This window comes from Oreochromis aureus, linkage group 17 (genome assembly GCF_013358895.1).
Source record: "Oreochromis aureus strain Israel breed Guangdong linkage group 17, ZZ_aureus, whole genome shotgun sequence".
Lineage (NCBI taxonomy): Eukaryota > Metazoa > Chordata > Actinopteri > Cichliformes > Cichlidae > Oreochromis > Oreochromis aureus.
This window is the reverse complement of record NC_052958.1, coordinates 6215551-6243159: the sequence shown is the minus strand read 5'-3', so window position 1 is coordinate 6243159 and position 27609 is coordinate 6215551. Positions and strand designations below refer to the sequence as shown.

General features: G+C 40.7%; 1 protein-coding gene across 1 annotated transcript; it reads left to right on the top strand.

Annotated features, from left to right (window-relative positions):
* The first annotated feature begins 19978 nt into the window (after nucleotides 1-19978).
* On the top strand, nucleotides 19979-24932 carry pim3 (Pim-3 proto-oncogene, serine/threonine kinase). Its single transcript, XM_031758519.2, has 6 exons — nucleotides 19979-20509; nucleotides 20767-20876; nucleotides 21047-21097; nucleotides 21281-21644; nucleotides 22455-22631; nucleotides 23028-24932. Exons 1-6 carry the CDS (start codon nucleotides 20422-20424, stop codon nucleotides 23228-23230), a joined length of 993 nt encoding a protein of 330 aa, XP_031614379.1. The 5' UTR covers nucleotides 19979-20421; the 3' UTR covers nucleotides 23231-24932.
* The last annotated feature ends 2677 nt before the right edge of the window (nucleotides 24933-27609 follow it).

The following is a 27609-nucleotide window of genomic DNA, read 5'->3' as shown; positions in this document are numbered from 1 at the left end:
ACCACCCAATCAGTGGCATGCAGACTGATTTTTTGTACCTCCTCAGATCGCTTGGAATCCCGGCCAAGCAGGTACTATTTTAGTATCTGGTACCGGGTATTATGACCTAATGGAAAACCCTGAAAACCTTGGCAAAACATGGCGAGTTGGTATGGTGAGTAGGTACTAATAGAAAAGGGGCTTAAGCATGCACAAAGCTATTGCTGTGCAGCCCAGTCCTAGGCCAAACACGAACACTATTTGCAATGTGGTGTGTTTGTTAAAGTTGGATTCAATATAAAAAAAGAATGTAGCGAAGTGCAGTGGTCCCTCGCTATAATGCGGTTCACTTTTTCACTGTTTCGCAGATTTTTTTGTACAATTGTGCATGCTGTTTTTTTAAAAATTGTGTTCTGCGTCCTGATTGGCTGTAGACCATTATCAATCAATCTCGTGCCATGTCTACGGTACAGTACAGAATGCGTTCAACTTGTCAAATTTACATAAATCTTTGATCGCTAGCAGTGTGACTCTGAAGTGCTGTACTGTATGTTTGTAAGTTTTCTCCAACAAACGCAAAAATGTCAACGTTTTACACTGTCAAAGGCAACTGCGGGTGTCTTAGGTTTCATTCTGTAATACTGGACTTTTTTTTTCTAAGGTTTGAACTTTGAGAGTGTTTAAACAAGTGTGAAAATGTTCATGCCTGTTTGAGAAAAGTGTATAAAGCGTGTAGTGGGGGGTTTACAGCCTTAAAACATCTATAATAATTGTAAAAAACTTAAGTTGGCTACTTTGCGGATTTCACCTATCGTGGGTTATTTTTGGAGCATAATTCCCGCGATAAATGAGGGGCCACTGTACTTTGAAGGCGCGACAACTAGCAGTTAGTTTTAACAGTTAGCACACTTTTTTCAGTATGTACTAAACAAAAATCCCTTAACATTAAGCTCCACCTTCCTGCCTCCATCGTGATTGCTACAACCATCTATACGAATGAAGCCCAGAAGGCATCGGCTGGTATCTTCAGTAAGTTTGACATCTTTCAGCAGACGAACCTACGCAGAATTCTCTGTGTTGTTGTAACGTTGGGTTATATTTCGAGTATAGGTAGACCTGTTTTACAGACTTCATGCACTTCAAGGTAAATTTCAGCCTAACTTGCAGTTAGGCTTAGCAGGCCTGAAGGCAGGAGTCTTCCAGGCCCTTGCCAGGGTCTCTCCCTCCCCCTTCCCCCAGTGAAGGGAGGGGTGGCCTGGCCTTTATAGAACTGAATGGATGAAGAACTCAAAACCTCAACAGGCCCCATTGTGCCACAGCATCAAAAGAAGCAGCGGCAGGGCAGGGGCTTTGATCAGGAGGCAAACACAGCAGGGGAAAGGGGCTGGTTTTTGGAGGAAGGGTGGAGGGGACACCCGTGCTCGGGAGCTCATAAAATGACAGTAACACACAGGTGCAAAGACAACGCAACACAAGTGTGTGGACTTACTGTGCGTACACAGTTACAGACTCTCATGTACACATTGTCACATAAAGAAAATGCAGTGCTCTTCCCTTTGATGCCCACCTGTGTTTGTACCTGAGGCAAAGTCACACGCTTTCTATGTATGCTGGTCCCAGTGTAATATTTCACCGTGAATGCCTCTGATGACTTCATGGGATTTATTAATCCTGAACTTTGGTGGAGTTTGCCTTTGCTTTTGTCTTTACCAAACCGAGCACCACACCCAGCGGCGCACCTGAGCCGTTTGGATTGTCATACAACACATGCTTGTAAATTTGGTGTTTCACTATTAAAGGTTCAACTTTGTTTTTATTGAAATGTCTGTAAGTCATGATCGGTAAGACAGTAATTGGACTAAAACAAGAATAAAAACATTTGAATAAGGTATTATGCTGTAGTATTATTAAGGTCAAGTTTTGCAAGGACTCAAAAAACCCCACAAAATACCCAACACAAAGCATAAAGAGCAGATATTTCAAAGCATGTGGTAAAAGTAAACAGTACTTGTTTGGGATATGATGGTGAGAAAGTGGTTTGTCGTACAATCACCTTAAACCTGCATTCGTTTAATGGTCAGTGTGGGCGAATCATATGATAGCAAAAAGGATTTGGCTTATGTAGAGCGTAACAACAAAGGCATACTGTTAGTGGGGCTAAAAACACAGCAAATAAGAAATCTATCATATTTGCTATCTTATTGGGTTTTGAATTAGTGACCTAATCTTTTAAAAGGTTATCCTTAGAATTTGTAATGGTTCAAGCCAGGAGAATCCAACTGCTGCTTGTGTCAGGTCACATAATCAGAGCTGATTGTGATTATTTTCTCCAACATGAAACCTTGTTAGATTTTAATTAAAAAAAAAACGTTGCCTGCATAAGTCAGTCCAGCTCTTGTTGCCCTTTTGCCTCACTGCTATGTTAATCTGAGTTGTATATATACAAGATATACGCTGTTTATCTAACCCTGTACCATATTACCAGACTAATACGTCTGACCAGCATAGCAATGTGCATTTCTAGCAGGTTTTATTTATGGCTGTGAGCAAATACTTTGAGCAGATCAAGGTGGGCAGAGCTTTTTTAAGATGGCAACAGTGTTTTCCGCTGTAGTTTTCCACGGGCTCGGAGAAAAACGGCTTCTCAAAAGATGGAGAGAGTAAAGAAAGTCAACAGCTTCCTGAAACCGACTCGGTTAGACAGGATCAAAGGAAATGTCTGTTAATGATTTCACGTCTGAAACAAAGGGCAAAAAACACCCATGAGGCCCATGAAACATTCTACACAGGGGTGGGAGTGTGACCTTGTTCAATTTTTTGCTTCAGTGCTATCTCTTGAAAATGAAGCTCCTGTACATCGAAGCTACATTCTTAAGAGTATTTCAACATTGTTGGTGATGCATTTAATGCACTTAAATTCAGCATGTCTGTAACAACCACAGCTGGGGATAGGCTTCAGCTCCAACTGTGAAGTGGAAAAGTGGTTAAGAAAAATAGATGGCAACTACTTAGCAGCTGTTTTCTTTCGTTCCTACTATTTCAGTCAACAAATCATATATGAGAAGTGCTCGGAAGACTGAGGAAAGCTTGGGATCGAAACCACTCCTAAACCTAGCCTAGTATTTCTGGTGCTTAAATCTTGCCAAACAGAGACCGGAAACAAAAAAGTTTAAAATTAGATCCCCACACAAGATTTGAAATGTCCTGCACTTGACTTACACTGCTGTCCTCCTTCAAACGTGGAATTTTTCTGTCTTTGTACTGCGACCTTTCTGAGAAAAGAAAAAAAAAGGGTCACGCTGCTGCTACCTTTCTGGAGAAAAGAAACACATTTCCCTTGAAATGCAGTTAAGTTACTCTGCTCCTTCTCTGCTGTTGTTTTACCTTTCCCAAGTCACATGTGGCAGAGTTCCCAGTGGAAAAAGATCAGAGTGGCGAGCTGGATGCTGGTGGTCACATGCAGCAGCGTGGTCAAACAGAGGAAAGTCACAGCCTATCTTAATTTAACCAGGGGTTAATTCTGAGTGCCGATAAGAGATGAAAGAGAGTAGACCTGCAGCACGAGTAATAAAGTGCTTTTCAAAACACACTGTATCCCTACCACTTTGTCCATTAAGGCTAGAACTGATCAAATAAACTTCCACCTCACCCAGACTGAGTCTTTAATTAGAGGCTGAATGAAAGTTGTTGAGCTGGAAAGGGAAGAGAACCTGAAAGACACAATTTACCTATAACCTTACCTTCTGAGAGACGTCAGAAAATGCACATGCTGACTTTTTAAGTTAAATTTATTTACATAGACCATACAACACCTGCTATTCTCAGACTCTTGTTCTGAAGTGACACCATTCAACTGTAGACATAGTCGTTTCTTATACATCAAAGCTTGGGACCAGACTTGCTGTCTGTGTTCCACTTCTTGGCAGCATCTTGCATGACTGCGGTGAAAAGCTGGGCAGAAAGATCCGAGCTTGGGCGCTGTTTGTACACCGTTCATGAAGGACAAACACAGCTCGTGAATGTCAAGGTGTTCAACCCGTTGTGGAAAGTTACGATAACCTTAATCACGGTTTCCTTATCCACTAAGGGAGATAAAAGCCTCAGAAAATAGTTGACCCCGGTCAGCGTGGTCACACATCCCTATTGATTGTTTGTTTGTGTGTGTTTGACTTGAGTTTGTGTGTGTTTCTGCTAGCGTTTGCATGTGAATGTGAATGCATGGAGGCATGTGTGTGTGCTCTCGGGTCGTGGGCAAACAAAGGCAGGGGTCCCGCTGACGAACCAATTAAAAAGAAGAAAGAACGGGGGAGGACGCGCCGGCCCAGCAGGCTTTACCCATCATTTAAATTAGAGATGGCAAGCAGAGCGAAAACAGTCCGGATCTCGTGGAGCTATTTCGTGTTATTCGGTACAGTTAACAAATAGTTCAGGAAAACCATATTCAAATTATCAGCAATTTCATTCATGCATGGAAATCTTTTTTTTTTATCGAGTATTTATTCACACCCATTCATTCAAGACCTAGTTCCAGAGAACCAAGGATTTAACTTGCAAAACCATTTCCTTTCAATGTGGTTTTGCATCCTGACAAAGTTATTTCTATTGACTGCAACTTAGTAACTATCTCACACAAAAGACAACTGTACAGCATCATCAGAAGGCACCAGTTTTCTGATTTTAAATTACCTGTAAAACTGATGGATGGATGCAAACATTTAAAAAAAATATGAACATTGAATCTCCATGTGTGACTTTGTTATAGCAAAATGTAGACATGCTAGGGGTGTTGCTCCTTCGTGCAGTCTGGGAACCCAGCTGGTGTCCTCGCTTAGCCTTTGAAAGGCCTTTCCACTGTATTTCTCCAAATGCCCCTTTTGCATTCTCATTTGCCTGACCTTTTGCCTATATGCAACATTCATCGATAGCAATATCAATCTGGAGTATTTGGTACCGAAACCCAACCTTTGTACTTTCAATCAAACATTTAGAAAAACTATTAATTTCAAGGATATAAGTAAAAAAGTGTTAAAAAACAAACAAACATAAAAAACACATAAACATGCAGTCATTGAAAACCATCATTTTCATGTGGGAAAAACAAAAACAAAATGTTGACCATTTCACATTTGAAAAGGAAAATGATTATTAATTGAGGTGGATAGCTACCTTATATATCTGTTTCGAATATACAATCTAAAATATACATACGCACTATAAATAAATATGTCTCTCTAATACACAGATCCATGTCATATTAAGATAAACATCTTTATAAATTGATCTATAATTATTTAATACACTTATCGAAAAGTACTGTTTTTTATAATATGTCTTTATATACAATTATTGATTTTTAATTTACAGTAAAACCTCATCAGTATTTAATATCTTACCTCATTCTTTTAGTGCTTTTTGAGTGTTTTTTATATAACTAACTGCCATGCACATGCATTTTCCTCACTTTATTTATTTCTCTTTTTTATTTTATTAGCCCTCACCTTAGCTCATAACACTCCTCCCCCATCTGTGAGTATTTGTTTTTCTTAATTTACTGGTAACAGAATATTTCTTGGTATATACCTTATCTGAATTGAGCTTAAAAAACATAAAAAACAAAACAAATTTTACATTTTTCACTCCACATCAGGTGCGTTTGTTGTTGTCAGACGATGTGGACGTCACTGTCAGTGTTTGCGTACTATATTATTATTAGTAAACCTATTGGTGATGGCTACATACTGAGGTTTTGGACATATTAGCTCATTTGTTTGCAGTAAATAGCATGCTGCAAAAACGTTTCAGTGCAGTAAAAATGCTAAGTTAAAATGTCAACAACACAGTTACCAAACTCTGTAAGGAAGAAGACATCGCTGAATCTGCCGCTGACTCACCACAGGTTTTGTCGTCGTCATCATCATCATCATCATCATCCTCCACGGGTTCAACTTATTGTGTGTTGGCAACCAACGTGCTATGGTTAGCTGCAGGTGCTTTGACTAATTTAGCTTTCCATACTATAAAATACAATACAGTGTGTACTGGTCACATGGTCTCACTCTCTTGTTGTTATCTAACCCATATGCACTCTTATATAGAAATTTGGCAACAACTGATTTAGTGTAAATCAGAACTTAGTAGCTCCAAAATAATTTGGCTGGTACCCTAAAAAGTACCAAGTGTATTACACAAGAGTACTAAAAACTGAAACCAAAAAGGTTCTGGTATTTGCCTCATGCCTACAATTTGCTCTCTATCGTGTGCAGAATCTGTTTATTATTTAGCATATAACAAATTTAAAGATGCTCCATTATCCAGTCCACTCACAAGGTCCGTAAAGTAAGGAATAATTTGTGTAATTTTCTTGAGCGGAGTATCTTGGAGATAATGGAATGGACCATTAAATGTGCTTGGTTTGGTTCTGTCTGTAGTTGATACTGTTCATGGGGGAATTTCCATGTTCATCTCAGGTGATCGCGAATAGGAAATGAAGGGTACTTCCAGAAGAGCAAATGTAAAAGCAGGACTCTTACATCTATACAAACACGCACACACATACACACACATGCAAATGCCATGGTGTTGTTTTTGTAATACAAATATCTGCATCATTACCGCTGCAGGAAAGTTCCCAGGAACCCTAGAGCTTTTTTTTAAGCAGGACAGAAACTTTACCTACATTTCAGAAGCAAGAACGCGGGTCTAAATTTAGTGTCTGGTCTGCTGACCAGTCAAGCACATGCCTTAGTTTTGCCGGACTTGTGTAATAGCAAATCAAAGCAATAGCAATAACTCAATTAGTTAATTAGCAATCACTGATTTAGATTGATACTACAGTATTATTATAGAGAAAAAATATTTGGAATGTGACTAATGTCATGGTTTAATATAATTAAATTATGTAATTACTAATGTAATCATTTAACACTGGACTCATGTGGTACTTATTTCCTCATTTTACTTCTTATAAAAGTAGACCCCATATACAAAGATCACAAAGAAAAGATAACACACAGAAAGAAGGATTAGGAGAAGGGCTCAGAGATGAAGAAAGAGGAAGCTCGCTGAAAGGAAGAACCGTTTGTGTGAATCGCAGTATGTAGTAGGAGAAGAAGAACAAGCAAAACAAAATGAGATGGGGGCGGGGGGGTGTCTTACAGGTGTTTCTTTTCTTTGTAGAGGGGTTTCCTCTTTTGCCTTTAAGGTTGAAAATAATTAACACCTTTGCGGTTGCTATGCCAACATAAGGTCTCTTTCTATGCGCTCAGCTGTGAAGCATTCCTGGCCATAATTACCCATAATCCATCTGCACTTCCATCTGAAAAAAGACTGAGGAGCAAGAAGCAGAAAGGCATTTATTTGCATATTCTGTCTCAGAAGGTGCACAGCTTTCAAAAGTCACGCACAGTCAGCCAGGGGTGTGGCAGATGGTTCCTGGGAGCGCTAGCAGGACATTTCCTATGACATTTTCCAGATTCCTGCTTACTACTTTTTTTTTTCAATCAAACCAACTATTTGCTTCTTTTGCTGCTAGATCACATTTTTGTCTTTTCTCAATACTTGCTGAAAATAATGGGGACTCTTGATATTGATGGATCAACATCACCAATGCATTCAGTCCTTTTGGGTTCGAAAGCAATCCCATACTCTATTTGTTTTTGGCGATGTTACCTAACTATAGTCAGTACGAAAAATAAATATGGTGCCTGAGATCTGGTTTGGAAACCTTAAGAAGTGTTTTCATGCTAATGACTTGTCACAAGTCAAGAAGCTAATAATTCCCCTTTTCTGAAACTTAAAAAAAAAAAACAAGACACTGACATTATCTACAGCTACTCTTAGTACTATTGATATTCATTTAGTCTTTTTCTCAGATTGATCTTTCTGAGATAACTTCAGTAATTACTTCCTCCAAACCATCAATGTGTCTTTTAGACCCCATTCCTACAAGACTGCTCAAAGAAGTCCTGCCATTAATTAATGCTTCAATCTTAAATATGATCAGCCCATCTCTAATAATCGGCTATGTACCACAGGCCTGCCAGCTGGCTGTAGTTTAACCGTTACTTAAAGAGCCTCTGACAGTGGACTCATCTCTGTGCTTGTCCTGCTAGACCTCAGTGCAGCGCTTGATACTGTTGACCATAATATCCTATTAGAGCGATTAGAACATGTTGTAGGTATTACAGGTAGTGAGCTGCAGTCCCCTTCACACACTAAGGTTAATTATGGTGTTCCACAGGGTTCATTGCAAGGACCAGTTCTGTTTACATTATACATGCTTCCCTTAGGCAGTATCATCAGAAGACACAGTATACATTTTCACTGCTATGCAGATGACACACAACTTTATCTATCCATGAAGCCAGGTAACACACACCAATTAGTTAAACTTCTGGAATGTCTTACAGACATAAAGACCTGGATGTCCTCTAATTTTGTGCTTTTAAATTCAGATCAAACTGAGGTTATTGTACTCGGCCCTGAAAATCTTAGAAATATGGTATCTAACCAGATTCTTACTCTGGATGGCATTACCTTGGCCTCCAGTAACACTGTGAGGAGCTTTGGAGTCATTTTTGACCAGGACATGTCCTTCAATGCACATATTAAACAAGTATGTAAGACTGCTTTCTTCCATTTGCGCAACATCTCTAAAGTTAGAAATATCCTGTCTCAGAGTGACGCTGAAAAACTAGTTCATGCATTTATTACTTCCAGGCTGGACTACTGTAATTCATTATTATCAGGATGTCCTAAAAACTCACTGAAAAGCCTTCAGTTAATCCAAAATGCTGCAGCCAGAGTCCTGACAGGGACTAGAAAGAGAGAGCAGATTTCTCCTGTATTGGCTTCTCTTCATTGGCTTCCTGTTAAATCCAGAATTGAATTCAAAATCCTGCTCCTCACATACAAGGTCTTAAATAATCAGGCCCCATCTTATCTTAATGACCTTGTAGTACCATATCACCCTATTAGAGCACTTTGCTCTCGCACTGCAGGCTTACTTGTTGCTCCTAGAGTATTTAAAAGTAGAATGGAAGGGAGAGCGTTCAGTTTTCAGGCCCCTCTTCTATAGAACCAGCTTCCAGTTTCGATTCAGGAGACAGACACTATCTTTACTTTTAAGATTTGGCTTAAAATGTTCCTTTTTGCTAAAGCATATAGTTAGGGCTGGACCAGGTGACCCTGAATCCTCCCTTAGTTATGCTGCAGTAGGTGTAGGCTGCTGGGGGATTCCCACGATGCACTGAGTATTTCTTCTTCAGTCACCTTTCTCACTATGTGTAAATAGACCTCTCTGCATTGAATCACACTTGTTATTAATCTCTGGCTCTCTTCCACAGCATGACTTTTATCCTGTTTTTCTTTTCTCTCCTCAACCGGTTGCAGCAGATGGCCCCGCCCCTCCCTGAGCCTGGTTCTGCCGGAGGTTTAAAAGGGAGTTTTTCCTTCCCACTGTCGCCAAAGTGCTTGCTCATAGGGGGTCATATGATTGTTGGGTTTTTCTCTGTATGTATTATTGTAGGGTCTACCTTACAATATAAAGCGCCTTGAGGTAACTGCTGTGGTGATTTGGCGCTGTATAAATAATATTGAATTGAATTAAATTGAACTGAATTGACTTTTATTCAGTTTGACCCAAAATGAGTGGCTGAGGAAATGAATGACAGAGGTTGAATCTGCTATAGAGTCCAGCACCATGGTTTAAGAAATAAAATCCCATTCATATTGTCCATAAGGATTTTGGGATTTTGATTATGAGTCATAATATTGTAACTATCCAAAGTAGACTTACTACAAACTAAGGTTTTATGAAAGAAAGGCACAGGCTCTTTTAGAGACTAATGTGTGTGTGTGTGTTTGTGTGTATTGTCATCCCCATTTAAATCGGAATGTCATGAAAAACAACAACCCTGCGTATTACAAAAACTTGACGAGAAAGTGTTTTTAGAAGCTGAGACAGAAAGTCGTTTTCCAGACTTCTGGCCTCGACATCCATAGCACCAGAAATCATTTTGCAATTACAGATATTGGTCAGATTTAAGGCACTTCTGCATTGGACTCATTTTTCTAACTTTTCACGCATTTATTGTTTAACTGTAAGTCTGTTTGCAACCACAAGTATCTCACTCTGGTGGTTATTCAGAAACAATGCAAGTTTAAAGCATTTCCCTGTTGGCTTCAATTTTCAGACTCAGACTCTATGTCCATTTTCATATTGTCTATGCTAACAACAGCTAACGACCTGCTAATACAGATGAAATGCTAGCTAACCTAGTAAACTGCTTGAGTATGATATTGTCTTGAGTGGATAAGATCAGTTTGCCATTTGGAATTAAGTAGAAATATATGATGTGATTGTAAAAAGCTACAATATACAGCTTCAGTCAGAGGTTTGCATACAGCCATGGTAATTAATGAATTTCTTTTTACAGGGTGATTCTACAGCAGACCTCTTTAGTAACTTTTTAAAATGTATTTTTAGTTAATTTATTTTGGTTTATTTATTCTCTCTAATCCACGCAGGATCAAAAGTTTACATACATTCCCAATCGTTTATCTTGTAATAAGTGGTGCTGAAGTTTCGAGAGTATCAGCTGTAGTGTTTTTTCACACTTTCTGAAGATAAAGGTTTTTCTAGAGGTCTACAGTAATGTATCTAATGCCTTTTTGGAGTCAGCAAAAATGTGTATGCTGAAACAGCCGTTAGATGAGTTGCCAATTAGTCAATTTGCATGTATAATTATCACTCAACAAATATACAGTACATTTAGTAATTATTCTTTAATCGTCAAACAGAGATGCAATAATGTTCTCACCAGTCATCCGGTACAGCAAATATTTGAACACCTACCAGCAGCATCATCATCATCGCCATCATCATCAGCCTTGCATGGTGATGATATTACACATGCCAATAGTAACAAGTGAAGCGAAAAGCAGGAAATAACTGAACATGTTTCATATAATTATTTAATAACCACTCTGTGTTATCTGCGACACGCACAGCTTCGGTTGGGGAAGTTGTGATTACAGTGCAAAAAACTAGCCAATTACAGCCCTGTATTTCAAACTGCTGAGCGTGCAAAGCCTGTTGACATGCAATTAGTCGGACCATCATTAGGAGGCATTTCATCGCTGACTCGTCTCGATTAATTCTCATTACTTCCCAATTTATGTGTGTGTGTGTGTGTGTGTGTGTTTACATGTGGTTTGGCAAGGATAAGACAAAGTGGAGTGTGACTTTTTAATGCAGAAGGTCATTATGCTAATCAGTATCATTACAGAAGGCCACAGGCCCAAAATTGAGTCTAACCAAAGACCTCCTTCTACTCTTTCCGAGATTTCAGGTGTGTTTGTTCAGGGAACTAGGGACACTTCACCTGTTTTTCAGCGTATTTGTTTAGTAGCACTATTGTGTCAGTAAAACACTGAACATTTCCTGTTGTCTGATTGAACTTTGCAAAATTTAAAAAAAAAAAAAAACTAGAATAAGGGAATCTACTGGAAAAAGTTGTCGAGTTGTACTGCGGGAAAATTAGGAAATACAGGATCAGGTGATCTTAGCCCATCAAACAGTAGCCTATGAGAGGTCAAACTTTTGACCATTCTATTTTAAATGTATTTTAAAACCTTTAGTGGGCCTCTTCTGTTTAAGGATAGTGTCATTGTTGCTTTACACATGAAGAATTCCTGGAGACTATTCAGTTATCTTTTTTTTCCCCTTAAATAACACTATTTTTCCTTGTACATTAGTTTTGCACACATGCTGGCTTACACTATTGGAGGCTAAATTGCTATCCGTGCCACAGGATGTATTGAAGGTGATGAACTGCCAGTCATAATCCCACTTTACACCATTTAATCATCCTCATCATGTAAACCTAAATAGAGCCCATTTGAGCTTGAAGAGCTGATAACGCACACTCACGTCTCAATTCTCCATTCAGCGTTCATTTTAGTGCGAGTACTCAGGTGTGAAGGATTTAAGCGTCAGGGGCCGGCTTTTTATTGTGCCGGTGTCATAGGTGTCACGGAGAGGGGGTGTGCAGCTGCTTTGGCTGCTATTGTCACTGTGTCGTAACGTCGGGACCTATGGATTAGAGCTTCTGAGTGTTTAGTTTCTGCACAATGTGACAGAGCTCCGCTGTGACATGTGGCCATTAGCCATGCTCGTGAATAAGTAATGATGTGCCCATAGCAAAGATAAACACACCCTGAGATGTATAGCTTGTGTATATTGATGAGTAGCTCAATTATGTGTGTGGGTCTTTGCTTATTGGCAGAATTTCTTTTAACTGATATGTGTTTTTGTAAAATGTGTGCTTGTCTGTGTGTGCTTGTGCCTGTGTGTGTGTGGGCAGAGACTGCTGACCAGGCAGCATATGCCAGGGCTCGGGCACTCAAAGACACGCAGTCAGCACAATGCCTGTCACAGCAGCCAGCCAATCAGATCCCTTAAAGCATGGGCCAAAGGGCAGGCAGGAACCAATTGTCGTGACAGGGTCTTCAGTGCACCGGTGTAACTGATGGCTCAGTTTGGCTCAGTTTGACTCTGACATTCAGCGCCTTGTATTTATGCTAACGGATGTTGCTTCTGTTTCTTTGCCACAAAGAAAACTTTCACTTATAACCCTAAATACATTTTGAATGACAGTTAATGTATTGTTTTGTATTAGATCATAATCATTACTTTGTGCAAATGTGGGCATTTCATACAGCGATGCATACACAATTACTTAAAAGTATCTTCCGTAACTTGTAATATAACCGTGTTACACAATATTTAATTATAGTTCCAAATGCAGAGATTGGAAAGCCTTATTACAAAGTACACAATGCTCACTATTCATTTGCTGTGGCAGATCATAGTAATAATACATTCTTCTTTTGCATTGTGGTTCTGCATTGGGCTTGAGTCTGTCAGTGTCAGACATTCATTTTTAGGCTATGCCAAGATATTCTAAACTGCATGTACACGAGCACCAAATGGAACTACACTGCTTTGTTTATTTCTCAAACTGTAAAAAGCTCGTCTGTTCGTCTTTTTGTTCACTTCCTTTTTTGGGGGATCGGTACATTGTAATACAAGGATAGATAAAAGGATAGCTCGATTCTTCGCACTGGACTGAATAACTAGAGATGGAGGATACAATCGGAGCTCTGCGGACAAGCTTTTCTGCCTGTTCCTTCTGCGATCATAGGGTTAGGGGATTTAAGGCTTTGGTTTCAGTATCCTCTTAAGATAGCAATGGGCAGTTAGATGGATCAAGTTACTGGAAGGAAGGAGGCGAGGGCGGGGGGTACATATCTAAAAATTTTCATACGTGTACAGCGAGAGGATGATGCTGTATATGCGTCAGCTCATGTTTCAGAGAATTAACTACCAGCTGCTTGTGGAAAGGATTTCTGAAACGGTTTAAGCAACAGGCTACGAATGTGATTATTGACCGGTAAATAACAATTGCTTAATAAGGATAAGAGGTGAAAACTCCATTTGGAATGTAAACCATTCATGTCGGCTGTTAAGTAAAACTTGAATGTTGCTTTGATAACCATAATGGTATCCATATGGTCGCCTAAGGAGCCCATTAGAGGGAAAGCAGTGAAAACAAGACACCTGTTTTGAATTTTGCCATTAAAATTGTGCTAATCTTTCCTACTGCAAAATGTTTTACTGCCTTTTCTCAGAGTTGGGCAGTGTGCCAGTCTTTTTACATGATGTACTCAAAGGCCAACCCAGACGCAAAACCTGAACTAACGCAATAAAAATGTGTTCCTATCCAAAATGATCAAATGGGATTTGTTTTTATGAAATCTCCTACACAAACCCTGCGGCCTGTTCTGTCCCCTCCTGCAGTGTTTATTCAAATGCTCAAACGTGCCCGCATTCACACTGACCATGTGCGCACAAAGATAAAAAGCCCAGATATGACTGTGAGCTTGCTTTTATGATGAAAGGTGTCAAAATAAAAGAAGTCTGAGAGTAGAAGAGAGTCCTTGCACTGTTTTGCATTACTTTTGCGCACTGTGTGACGGCGATTATGGAGCAAGCTGAAGTTCAGCAGCTCATTCACAAGTCATTGTTGCACTGAGCGGGCACACGTGCCACGTAGAAAAAGAAATCTCAGCTCAGCTATGTTTGATTTCCTTCAGACAAAACAAAAAGTATAATTATTGTAAATGCTAAAATACTGAGTGATTCAGACATGTAAAAGAAGAGATGCTATCTAATGCGTAAAGGATTTTCACTCCTTGTTTTGTCCTATACTTGCACCCAAACCTGCATGCAAGTATAAGCTTGGGCTGGCAGTGGAGTCTGTTCGGTAAATTCTGACTTGAACATTAACAGATGCGGTTAATTTTGTATCAATTAAAAGGAAAACCCTGGGCGTTCTTATTTTCATGGCGTTCGTATCAAAGTCACTCTTCAAACTGCACACAACGGACCAGATTTACTGAAAGGGCAAAATAATGTGTGAGCACAACCCCCTAAATAGTGCTTATATACACGTGTGGTTAGTTTTATGGGTGATTTACAAAAGTTGTGTTGTTTTTTAAACACATGTGCAGTCAGTTCATTTAAATATCAAGCATAAAAAATAAGACATGCGGGGGAGGGCAGGGGGTGGGGGAGTGGGGTTAAATACTGGCGCAACTAGAAGTAAATTGCATGTCCTAAATGTTAGTAAATCTGGCCCAAGGTGTCCTTTGGAGTCTGCCCTCGATGTAGCAAGTTAAGGTACTCCCAGCTCGTCTTATACAGATGCTTGTAAAGAATCCCTGGGCACTGCATTTGAAAGAATAAGCATGTGGTTGTATTCTACCGGGTTAATGATGTGAAGTGCATATCTGAATGCAAAAATTGATATTTAGGAAAACCTAAAGTTGTTTTCAGTGTTAAAAAATGAAAAAAACAAAAAACAATCTATGAGTAAAAGTAAAAAATGAGTGAAATTTGAATAAATCAGCAAACATAAACTAAGCGAAAAAAGTGCAAACAGCTTTCAAAGATAGCATGCAAATCCTGGTTTGTCCTAAATGACAAACTTTTGACTTACTCTGTCATAACCCCTTCAGTTTCCAAATGTTGTCTTTGTACGTCATGAAATCTGCAGAAAAGAGTGTGTTTGCAGCAGTAATAGACATACATTACTTCTGCAGCTGGTGTGCCAATGCACTGCCAAAGAACAGTTTTGCATAATTCTGAGACATCAGTAGTATCTGACATAGTATCTGATGTATAGTAAATGATGTTCTGGGATGAAAATGCATTGGGAAAAGGAGCATACTGTATCCAAAGCACAGAAGTGAAGGTGTAAGGGAATGTGTAGAAAGAGCTAATAACAGTTATGCAATGCGGCTGTCGGATTACCAGGCAGACTAGGGACCTGACATTGTTACATAACACAGAGTCCAGACTTTAATCCATATAGCGACCTGACTGGCATGCTCCACGCATGACTAGAAGCCTTAACCTGGCCTAGACAAGGAGAGCTGTCTCTCAGAGGAATATTAGAGAAATGCTCGCATTTTGATATTAAGGCATGCTCTCCATGTATTATATTTACTACTTTACCCATACTAATAAATAATATTGCTAAACCACAGTGAAGTCCTGGTTTTTAGGTTTACCAGTATTAAACTGTAAATTTACAACAACTGTTTCTTACTCTCAATACTCTGGATGGATGGATGGATGGATGGATGGATGGATGGATGGATGGATGGATGGATGGATGGATGGATGGATGGATGCAAGAAAGTACCCATCAGAACACTAAAAAATGAATGATTATAACTTAAGCATTGGATTGGACAGTAGATCAGATGTTAACATTTTCCTCAAATGAAAGGGAATTCCTCATATTTCCTTTCCGCATTGGCATTTACAGTATTCCCCTGTATTCACAGACATTATTACATTATAATCTACATCTATATTCACAAAAATATTACATACATTGTGCAGTATTGATGTAGTTTTACAGCAATTTATTAGAGTAGTCCTCTCTACCACTGTGAGTCGATGGCTCTAAGTCAAGCCGTTGCTTTCTCTGACTGCGCGGTAATACCCGGGTTATTCAAAATATTTGTATTCACTCTCATCTGATATCTACATGCAAATCGTTCACTTTTAGTACAGCGGCTTATATTGCTCTAGAGGAGGTTAAGTGGAAGATTACATGAGGACACTGCTGAAGTCGACATGCTTACAGAGAACATAATACAAGTAGCTTCTATGCACACATGCATGTTGGGGAATCTAACCCCAGCAGGAGGCTTGACAAATTCAGTCTCTAAGATTTCCCTGGCACGGAGAACCAGCTCAACCAAGCCAGATCGATTTCAATCGGCGGCTTACCAAAATGATGTGGCTGCCAGCGGGCCAGCGTGATGGGCCTAAAAATAGTTTCGACCAACCCCAAGGCTGTGATGTGGCCACGTAAGCTCTGGTGGCGTCTGGTTTTATGTGTCCCTACTGAAACCCATCAAATTACAGATGCAAATGCTTATCAAAACTATTTCCACTTGCTGACACAGTTTACTAAGGCAGCAATTAGAGCAAAGGAAAATGGGAGACATCCCAGGAATGTGGGAAAAAAGGAAGAGATGGGAAAAATGAAGAAATAGGAGAGATGAATAGGGAATGGGTGGACAGCGTCAGCCTGTCAGTAGGCCACAAACCAGTCTCTGCTCCCTCCCTCCCTTCTTTTTTTTTTTCTCTTTTTTATCCAACATCCACAGATCAAACGACTGGTGAACATAAATAAAAGCCTTGATGATGATTTCCCATGAGAGCTGTGAACAACTGCATAGCATGCATTCGCATCAAGCTACGGCAAAACAGCTGTCCGCGCTTCTGCTGTCAGCACGCCTGGTTGGCCCGCTGCCTGACTCCCTCACTTGCTCCTCAAATGGTTCACATCACCGAGACAGAGGGAGAGAGAAAAGATTATGGTTATGAATACTTCATAACCTAATTGGCCCTTGTTAAGGGATTTATCAATACATAATACTGTGGATAATAAGATAAGGAGATCCATCCTGTGCGTTAAACACATTAGGTTATGTTCCATGGGGGGACTTGTGAGGCGGAAAAGCCTTTTTACATCCAAGGGCTTCACACTTTGCCACACTGTTTCAAACCATCAACCAGTACAATTGTGCTCTAATTAGTCATAGTAGCAGCAGCACAGCAGGTGTTTTGTGTAGTGGCACCTCATTAAGGGACATACAGAGAAAAGGAGGGAGTTCCCTTTTTATCCAACAGTAATATCTATTTCATGTCCAGGATCATGTGATTTCTGGGGCCTGGCCCAGCAGGCACTAGGTGATAGGCAGTAAACACCCTGGGCACTACATGGATCTATCACCTAATATCATTTCAGGTACATATTTACCCAATTTGAGAGTGGATGAGAGTATTATTTTGGTCCGCATGTTGCACTTGATTATCTTGGGAAAATGGCAAGTACATGCTAATTCATGTACTCAGCCTTGAGTGTAAATTCAGGTGGAATGACACTATAGTAGTAAAAATGAAAAGAGACAACACTGGAAAGAATCATAGCGTTAAAAACTCACCAGTAGCTGGAGGTAAGTCAGCCGTTCTGGTTCACCTGTGCCAATTTGTTTGGACTGTGGGAGGAGCTTTGTATGGGAGAAACTGCGGGGCAAAAGGACTGCCGAAAAGGAGCTTTAATTCAAAGATCTACAGCATCGTGAGCAATTACTAATAATAACTGCATGGGTCAGAGCCGTAATACTTCTAAAAATACATATGTGACCAGAGAATGATCCTGCAGGAGAGGCGGAGGGTGCTGCTGCAGGGAACAAATTTCCTTTTGAAGCATTATCCATTAAACGATTGAACTCTTTTATGCAAATGTTTTACAAGATAAAAGCATAGGAACCCTTGAGGTTCACCCATATATCTCCACACAATTTCCGTGTACATAGTAGCTTATCCTTGAAAAAAATAAAATGCAAGTGCCTGAAGCCTTCGTGTAACCTCTTGACACATTTTCTTTAGGGGATCAGTGCTTTGGTTCTCTTGTCAGCATCTTGTACGTATAAAGTTATGCTACAAAATGCACAAATGCACTGATAGCATCAATTCCTTAGTCAAATTGTTCATCACATGAAGCAGCGTGTGATATCATTGGTTGAAAAGGTAAAAACACAGCAGGTTAGCCTACAGGCTGTTACTCTGTTCTCCAATGCAACCCGTGTCTGTGTGTGTATTTGCGTGTGTGCACACATTTACATAACTTTGCAGCCAGCAGGTCTATAGTGAGATAACGTTCCCTGGAACTCCGATGGTTCTATTTAGTTAGTAGTCACACACACGAACGTATAGCCTAAACACACACATACACATACAGAGGATCACAGGTAACATAAGATAAAAAGTGGAAAGTTCACTGAGAGCCAAGAGCACGTTTAATGTGCAAAAGTGAAAAGTCTACATTCAGAAATGGGGCAGCTGGCTCTACTAACCTTGACCAACTGATTATGTTTTTGTGGTCTATTATCTTTATACTAAGCTTGGATTTTATACTCCGGCCTGTGTGCAACATTGTATTGACCTTATTTATTATTAGGCATAGAAAGCAGCCTGTGATATCTGTAGAAACTCCATGCAACACAGTGCAGCGTGATCTGTTCGGGGTGTTCCAGTCTTATCATATTAGATTAGATCATGTATATATGTGGGCTGCACAGTGACCAGTACCATGCATGGATCATCCAGTTACATAAACCTGGGAAAACGCCTGGCCCGCTTTCTTCTCCCTTCACTAGCAACAGAATAGTTCTCATCACACCTGTTTGTCACTGGAAAATTAAAAGTAACCACCACAGTGCAACTTCAGCCAAACATCTAATATTAAATGAGAAATGAATCAGTTGGAAGTTTTTAATTTTTTGATGGGCATAGTGTTCATTTGATAGACCGGAGCAGGTAGGCACTCCTAGATAAAAGGTAGCATGTTCACTGTCTGCCTGTGTGGGTTCTCTCTGGTTTACTCCAGCTTCCTCCCACAGTCCAATGGCATGCATGCTGGGTTAATTAGTGATTCTAAATTGGCTGTAAGTGGGATTATGAGACTATGTGTATGGCTCTCTGTGCTAGTGCTGTGATGGACTGGTTGACCTGTGCAGTATGTCTTCCTCTTGCCCTTTTTGTTTTTTTGCTTTTTAAAAAATGATGACATTCATTGCTTTTTATCATCTTAGGCTTCTAACTCATTCCAGCCCCCCCACATACACACACATAAAAACTCTATTGAAAATGTTTTTTGCAGCATTAATAACACTTTGCCGGCTAAATAATGTTTAAACAGAAATAATAATTTTCTTATCTTGGATATATGACCATGCTCATTCAAAAAACAAAACAAAAAAAACATTAAATTATATGTCTCAAAAATAACAAACTGCTCATTTTTAAGTGATGGGAATTCTCCTGGGCTGTAAAAACAAAACAAATAACATGAGTGAGTACACACTGCAGCATAACAACGTGTAATCAGCAGGTGGTGAATAACACTTAAGGCTGAACTTTCCCCTCCAGCCATACAAAATATGCGTTTCTGCAGAGGGACGGCAGAGGACCTATCAGAATTACCGCCACGTGAGCTCAAATGCCTGCTTTATTAGAATAACTTTTCCAGGATTGGTCCAAATGCGAAACATGGTATTTATAGATGATATCTAATTGGTCGTTGCCTTTCAACTTCATAGCGAACACAGCGCAAAGCTTCCAGACGATGTTCATGGGCGTCTCGTACTACGAGAAAGTAGTGCGCCGCGAAAATTAATATTGCAAGGATATTTTCGAATAAAAGTATGATTCAATTGTGTCGCGTGTTAAGTAGCTACATGGGAATGCATACGTGGCAAAAGGTCCCGAAAGTACGCGCGAATTAAACGATAGTGTCTACTTGTGTTGGTGGCGGAGGGATATCGTTTTCCTAGTGCGCGTCAAAATATTGGCTTGGGAAGACCGCGCCAAAGCTCAGACAGCGGCCACTGTTCAGTACAACAGTCCGCCGCAGAGGCCCTTTAAACGCACTCTTCTGTCGGCACGACTACTATACACATCGGAGTGGTCGGCTTCCCTTTCTTCTTCTTTTATTTTTACTTCTTAAGAGGACTGTTTTTTATCGGAGATACCTGAGTCGAGACACAGGAGTCATATTTGATGCTGGTTTTTGGGGAACGGTGTGCGACTTCGCGGTCGTGACACGACTTTGACGGGCGCGGTGCGGCGGAGTTGGCGCACTGCTGGACTGGATTTAATAGTCGCTCGCAGCCAAGACGGTCCGCACCACCATTTACACTGCGTCTGAACCCACTTCTTTTCTTACTTATATTGTTTCTTCGGACTCCCAGCGATTGAATAGACGTCGTCTACACGGTCGTTTCAGCTTGAATATGTTGCTGTCAAAGTTTGGTTCATTTTCGCATATTTGCAATCACTCGAGTATGGACCATCTACCAGTGAAAATACAGCTCCAGCCGGGTAGGTTACCGTTACACTTGAGGCGTCTTTTAACTTCATTTATATTGGATTTGTAATGTAATGGCTAATAAATTGGAAGCATATTCTTATTTGAACGTAAAGTGTGCTACTACGGTTGCAGCTGACCAGTTCGCACAGCTAGTAAACCACAGCTAACAAGTTTGACCTCGCAATGCGCGGTTGAAATGCTGCATTCACCTTTTTTTTTTTTTTTTTTTAATAACATTCCCCGTTTTATTTTGTTTTTCCCCTTGCAGTTAAAGTGGAGAAGGAGCCTTTCGAGAAGGTTTACCAAGTGGGATCCGTACTGGGAAGTGGCGGATTCGGAACTGTGTACGCCGGCAACCGTCTCTCTGACGGCGCACCGGTAAGGACGGGATCGAGGGGGGGGGGGTCTATGTTTTGGTCTTGCATGTGGCGCCATGAAAGTGGGGTATTTCTCATTTTCGGCAGCTCCCTAGCCCTCTCTGCCAGGAAACACGATGTGTGTCCCCTATAATTAACGCTCACATTGTATTCTTTTCTGTGTGATTTCAGGTTGCCGTGAAGCATGTCGCCAAGGAGCGGGTGACGGAGTGGGGCACAATTGTAAGTAGTCATCCGCCGAAGGTTTTGTTTGTTTTGCAAACACCCCCACCCCGCCTCCCCGGCTGTTGCTGGGTGGTTTTTATATATCTATATTGTATTTTTTCCCCCCATTCAAGAAAAAAATAAAATAATTTTACATGGTTATTAAATGCCTCCATTTGCCCCCCCCTCCCCCCCTTACAGAACGGTACTATGGTGCCTTTGGAGATCCTGCTGCTGAAGAAGGTCAGCTCGTCTTTTCGCGGAGTTATCAAATTGCTGGACTATTACGAGCGCGCGGACGGCTGGCTCATCGTCATGGAGAGGCCGGAGCTCGTGAAGGATCTGTTCGACTTCATCACTGAGAAGGGCGCCCTGGACGAGGACACGGCTCGGGGCTTTTTCCGCCAGGTTTTGGAGGCGGTCAGACACTGCTACAGCTGCGGTGTGGTACACAGAGACATCAAAGATGAGAACCTGCTGGTGGATCTACGCACCGGGGAGCTCAAGCTTATCGATTTCGGCTCAGGGGCGATTCTCAAGGACACAGTCTACACCGATTTCGATGGTAAGCAAGCGCTCCTTTTTTAAAAAAAAAATTATTTTTTTAAATTTTTTTTTTACTAAAATGCCTCATTAAATTAATCGCTGATAAGAAGGCTTCAGTGCTGGACGTGTGTGTTGTTTTGATGAATACGTATCCGTGTGGGCTGCGTTGTGTTTGCCCTTGATGCCCCGCTGTGCTATATTCAGATATGGAGGCGTTCACGAGGCGCTGACGCAGTCGTCTGTTTTTGGTCGAGGGTTTTCCTCTCCCAGAGTCTCTCTGCTTTTTCTTTATCGATGATCTGTTAAAGGATGCTGCTAATTTAAAAATAAATAAAAGATCTCTCATATCGCAGATATGACTCACAGCATAATTATCATATTGGTGGCCATTTTTAATCTGTGAATCATACTCGTCTTGTGATAGGGAGACTACTTTTAATGTTTCCGGTTGTTTTGTTTTTTTCCCTTTCAGTAAAGGTTGAGTCACTGTTATGTTTTGTGGATGCTTGGTCAGTGCCACGTAACATCTGTTTGTTGTGAAACCGGAGACGCTAGTTCACGTGATGGGCTCACGTTGCTTTTTTTTTTTTTTTTTTTTTTTTTTTTTTTTGTTTGGTAACCAAGTTCCTCCTTCCAGGAGGGAAGGGAGGAGGGGAGATGCAGGCAGGTCACTCAGTTTGTGTTTTGTGGCGTAGGAAAAGATGGAAAGCTTTACTACCATGACTCAGCTATTTCAGACACATTATTCCCAATTTTTGTTGTTTTTTTTCTCTCCCGCCTGCTGTTTCGTAACTCACCTCCCTCTTTTCCCCTCTTTGTTCTCTCACAGGTACAAGAGTCTACAGTCCACCGGAGTGGATCCGCTTTCACAGATACCACGGACGCTCTGCGACGGTTTGGTCATTAGGCGTGCTGCTGTACGACATGGTGTGCGGAGACATCCCCTTTGAGCAGGACGAGGAGATCCTAAGAGGGAGACTGTATTTCAGGAGGAGGATCTCAGCTGGTGAGTGTTAACACATGAGTTCACTCTGTTGCCCTCTAGCCATGATTACTGGTATAGCTCATGAGGTCTATATTTATAAATCAATTCACATTAGAGGAAGACCTTGTAATCATAATGGATGACCTGCTCAAATGGCTGGTAAACAGATTTATCAGTCATAAATAAAATTGAGGGTTTTTATTTTTGGGATATTTTGTTTTGTCTGTTTTTGATTTCCCTTGGTGCACTCTGTGCCAGTCCCACTCACCCTAGAGAGCTAACCTTAATAAAAAGGGATGTGTGTTCTGGTGCTGTGATTGTATACATAAGCTGTAGAGATGAATCCAAAATATCAGGTTCTCTCTTTAAGTTTGTTGGCCTTTTTACCTTATTTTTTTTTCTTGTTTTCTCCTCCAGAGTGCCAGCAGCTGATCAAATGGTGTCTGGCCCTGCGGCCCTCAGACCGGCCCACTCTAGAGCAGATCTGCGACCACCCCTGGATGAGGGCAGCGACAGAATCACCCAAGTCACCGGAGGAGCCTGTGGGCAGCGACATCCGCCTCAGGACCATCGACACAGATTCTTCATCAAGCACAAGCTCGAGCAAGGAGAGCCTCTGAGGGAGGCTCTGATAGACTTTTGTTGGGGGGGGGACAAAAAACAAATAAGACTTTGTGGGGAAAGAAGGGGTGGGGATAGAAGGACTGATCTGCAGCCGGACCCTCTGACCCAGCAGGCCCGGAAAGAAAAATGTACTTTAATTTTCCTCTTTTGTAGGGAATTTCTAATTTATTACTTATGTGTTCTTTTTATCTTATAGTCCCCATCCCCTCTTTTCCTTTCAGTTGATTTTTACTTGTTTCCTAATGGGAAACATTTTGCTGTTTGGGCGGTCTTACCAGCACTATTTATTCCCCCCTCCCCAGTTTTAAACTTTAATTTTACTTTTTTTGTTATTAGGCTGGTATATACAGCTGGCAAGGCCCTCCTATTCAGACATGGCTGCTCTCATAGAGCATGGACATAACCCTTTTATTTAAATGTTTTAATTTTGATTTTGGAGTGCCTTTTTTTGGAAAGCTGCTTTTCGGGGGCGGGGGGACTTTTGTCAGAAACTGTTCTCTTTTCCTTTGTTTTCTTCTTCTTCCTGGAATAGCCCTCAGCGTGGCAGTTAAGTTGTCTCTGCTGTGATGGAAGGGGTGTTTAGGCTCTTTTTATTTGTTTGTTTTTGTTTTTGTTTTGTTCCCCTTCCTTCTTCTGTCCTCCCTCTCTCCATCACTGTAAGCCAACCAGCACCCAGCTGAGAGGCTAAAGTAGAAATAGACAGGAGAGAAGGAGGTTGGGGGCATGGGGGCTCTTCCTGGCAATGGAATACTTGAAACACACTCAACTCGACTCTGTGTCGCTCTCTTTAACGCTGCTCACTCACTCTATAGCCTGAACAGGTGTTTGGAAACTGGATCCTGTCTTTTCTGAATGTCTACAAAATGTCACCACACAGCCCACCCTTTTCTCCCGCTCTGCCCTCAAATGCCTGTTCCAGGGTTTATAGCCCTCCTGACTTGTCTGTTCTATATATACGCATACATTTTTATATTTTTTGCCTCCCACCATCTCACTGCTTGACACTACATAGCCCCCACCCCTGGCCTTCCTCAGGGTTTGGGGTGTGAAATGCACAATCAATGCAATATTCATGGACTCAAATGTTTTGTTTTGTTTTCTTCAAGCAAATATTGTATAGTGTGTAGTTCTTCTTTTTTCTCTTTTGTTTGTGTGTACATTTTCTTCCCTCCCCCATTTGGATTTAATTTATTCGTAAACATGTAGACATTCCCACAGTCTGTGGTTATTTATTTATTTATTGTCTATGCTTAAAAATCTCCCCCCTTTTTTTTTTTTTTTTTTTTTTTTTTTTTTTTTTTTGCATATCCTACTTGGCCTTTGGTTTGCATTCCTTTATAACTTATTTTTACATTTCAACTTTTTTTTAGATGTGGAAGATGCACTGAAAGCGGTTGTCATTGTAAAAGCAGAATAAAACGTTTACTTAAATTTGAAAAAGAGGATTTTTGAATGTTATTTAAATACTTAAAAAAGAAGTCTGTTAATGTTGAATGACTAAGTTTAAGAGAAATCCACCTAGTTTTCTGTGCTGTCGAGATTCATTTGAGTTCTATGGGGAGCTCGTACTCGTCACATAGCCTCATATTCGGAGACCCTTTCAGTTTAGCTGTGTGACTTGTGGCTGTGAAGGATGGATGTCGCTATTTTTTTATACAAAAGTTTCAATAAAAGCTCATTTTTATGTACAGAAAATGACTCTGGTGTCCTGATCTTTTTGAGCAAAAAACACCCCAAAACAAAACCAGTGCATACAGGCAGCTATCTCATTGGTTGCTTCTCACAAACAGAAAGTTTGAACAGCAGGTGGGTGGGGCTTCAGTGCCGTCAGCCAGAGCTGTGTTTTCCACTCTGACATCTGCAAAGTCAACAACGCATATGATCACTTTTAGGTACACTGGCCTAATTATTTTAATATTTGGCTATAGTTAATAGGAGCGTGCACCAATGTAATAGCTGATTACTCACAGAAAATATTAATAAAAATAAAAATTCTAATAGGTTTCCTTTAGATTACCACCATTTGCAGAAGATGGTGAGATTCAGAGCCAGTGTTGTTCATCTGCTTGACAGCAAACCCCCCCCAAGGAGGCAGGGTGAAGCTAATATACATGTCCAGTATACGGCACGCTTCATTTACACCGTCTATAGTGATAATAACAGCGCTGCAGCACACGGTGGCAGCGGCTGCTGTCTGAGTGGCTGAAGACAAATCTAACAGGAGCCATTAACTGGATGACAACCTGCAGCAACCAGGGGGGCTAATAAGGGATAGATGTGCCTCTAGAGCTTAGGGGAGGAGACAGTGATGGCGGCATGACAGAACAATGTTATGCATCATCAGGCACACACAACACATGCATCCTCTTGAATTTAAGTGATTGCTTTTTCATTTTTATTCCCCCTGCTTGCCTGTCCGCTCTGCAAAAACACAACTCATTCCATTACAGGACTCGGAAAGCCCATGCCAGGCTGATGGTGCATAGGGACTAGGAGTGAGAAGCATAAAGTGTGTAGGGTATGCTTTTTTTTTCTAGGGAGGTGCTGCCCCCGCTGGCCAATCAGTGTTCTCTCTGTCATCATACACAACAAATGCATGTCAACACTGTAAATGCACTTTTACAAATCTTGTATCAGGATTGTGTGAAGTATATAATGTTGATTTTTCAATTTGAGATATAATTTTATCTCTACGTGGAAATCAGCCAATCACAGGGCCTCACACCAAGAAAGCCATTATCCCTGCAAACGAGAGTCATCTCAAACACTCACCCACACATGTCCAATTTTTACTTGACTGGCTGCTTCCAATTTCACTTGAGTGGAGACATATGGGTACTTGAAGACTGTGCGATACAGCTGGTCCCTAAATCTTCTCAAGGATCTAAGTCATCTAAGGATCTAAGACTGATGCTGGGGAAAGACGGAGAAGGCTTTGCTTAAAAAAAATCCACTTGAAATATACACGTTGATATGTAGATTTAAAGCAGCCATGCAAGAGTCATCTGACTATATTTGTTCTATGCATCAGTGGGTTTCTAAATGATAGCACTACATGTCAAAGCCCTTACAGTCTAGAGAAGAAATCCCACTTAAATAGATGAAATGACCATGATATGACAGCCCAGCTACCGTATTTCCCCAAGCTCCAGCTTTCTTCTCAGCTGGGCTGGCTAAAGCAACATGTTAACCTTTGGCAAAAAAGAAGCAAATAACATCAAACTGTCCCTTTAATATTATTATTTATAAACCAGGATAACATCCAGACACACCGCAACTGGAGATGCCTCTATTAAATTAGTCTAACAAGCACATCTATACCACTGTGTGATGCAACACAGAGCCAGAAACAGTGGTTGGTGTCAGACTCCATACATTGACATCTGTTTCTATAAGACTCCTAGCTAATCCCTCTATTGTCTTTGTGTCTCTGGGTCTGTGTCTCTTTTTGGCATGCAAATGCCCTCCAACTTGTCTTCATTAGAATCCCCTCTCTCCTCGGAATGAGGCTCATCCACTCTCACCGTAAAATCCTCATTAAATGTAGCGTGGGGGATATGCCACACTATTGTCTCCTTGAGTTGAAGTCTGATCCCACAGGCTGATTAATATCATCCATCACTGCCACTTAGCTGTGGCAGCGAGGGAGTATTCAAATGTCCAAAATGTATGATTTTTCTTTCTTTTCTTTTCTTTTTTTTTGATACTTGAAGATGTGTGTGGGTCTGGTGTGTCAAACTATTAAAAGAGGTCATATCAGTCATTCTCACTTGACACTTTTTGGCTTTTGGGTGCATAAAACTGTAAGTCTATGAGGGTTTAGGATTGATTACATCAATCTTTGTTTTCAATTCAATTTAATTGTGTTTATACAATTTATATAGTGGTGCAAGGTCTTTTATATTGTAAGACCCTAGAATAATGCAGGGAAAAATCCAAAAGTCGGATGGATCCCTATGAGAAAGCTCTTGGTGACAGTAGGAAGGAAGAACTCCATTCTGACAAGAAGAAACCTCCAGATGAACCAGGCTCAGCAAGGGGCCACGACCGGTTGAGGGTGATGGGAGGAAGATAATCTTATTCATCTTTATCTAAGTTGTATCTACAAAATCATTTACCTAAACCGCCTGTAATTAGCTCTGTATGCTAAATATGACATTAAGCTAGGATATAGGCAGTGGAAAAGATAGGCGTAACCACTGTGATGTCTCTCTCAATGAACTCCTGTTGAAGCCTCAAGCTGTTTTCCCAGTTTCAGTCTTGGTGTTTTGAAGCCACGTTGGTGTTTTTGACCGACAAATACTAATCAAGTCCATAAAACCATCATGAAAGGATTTACTGAGGTCACAGTGCAAAGGGGGCTGAGGGCCGTTTC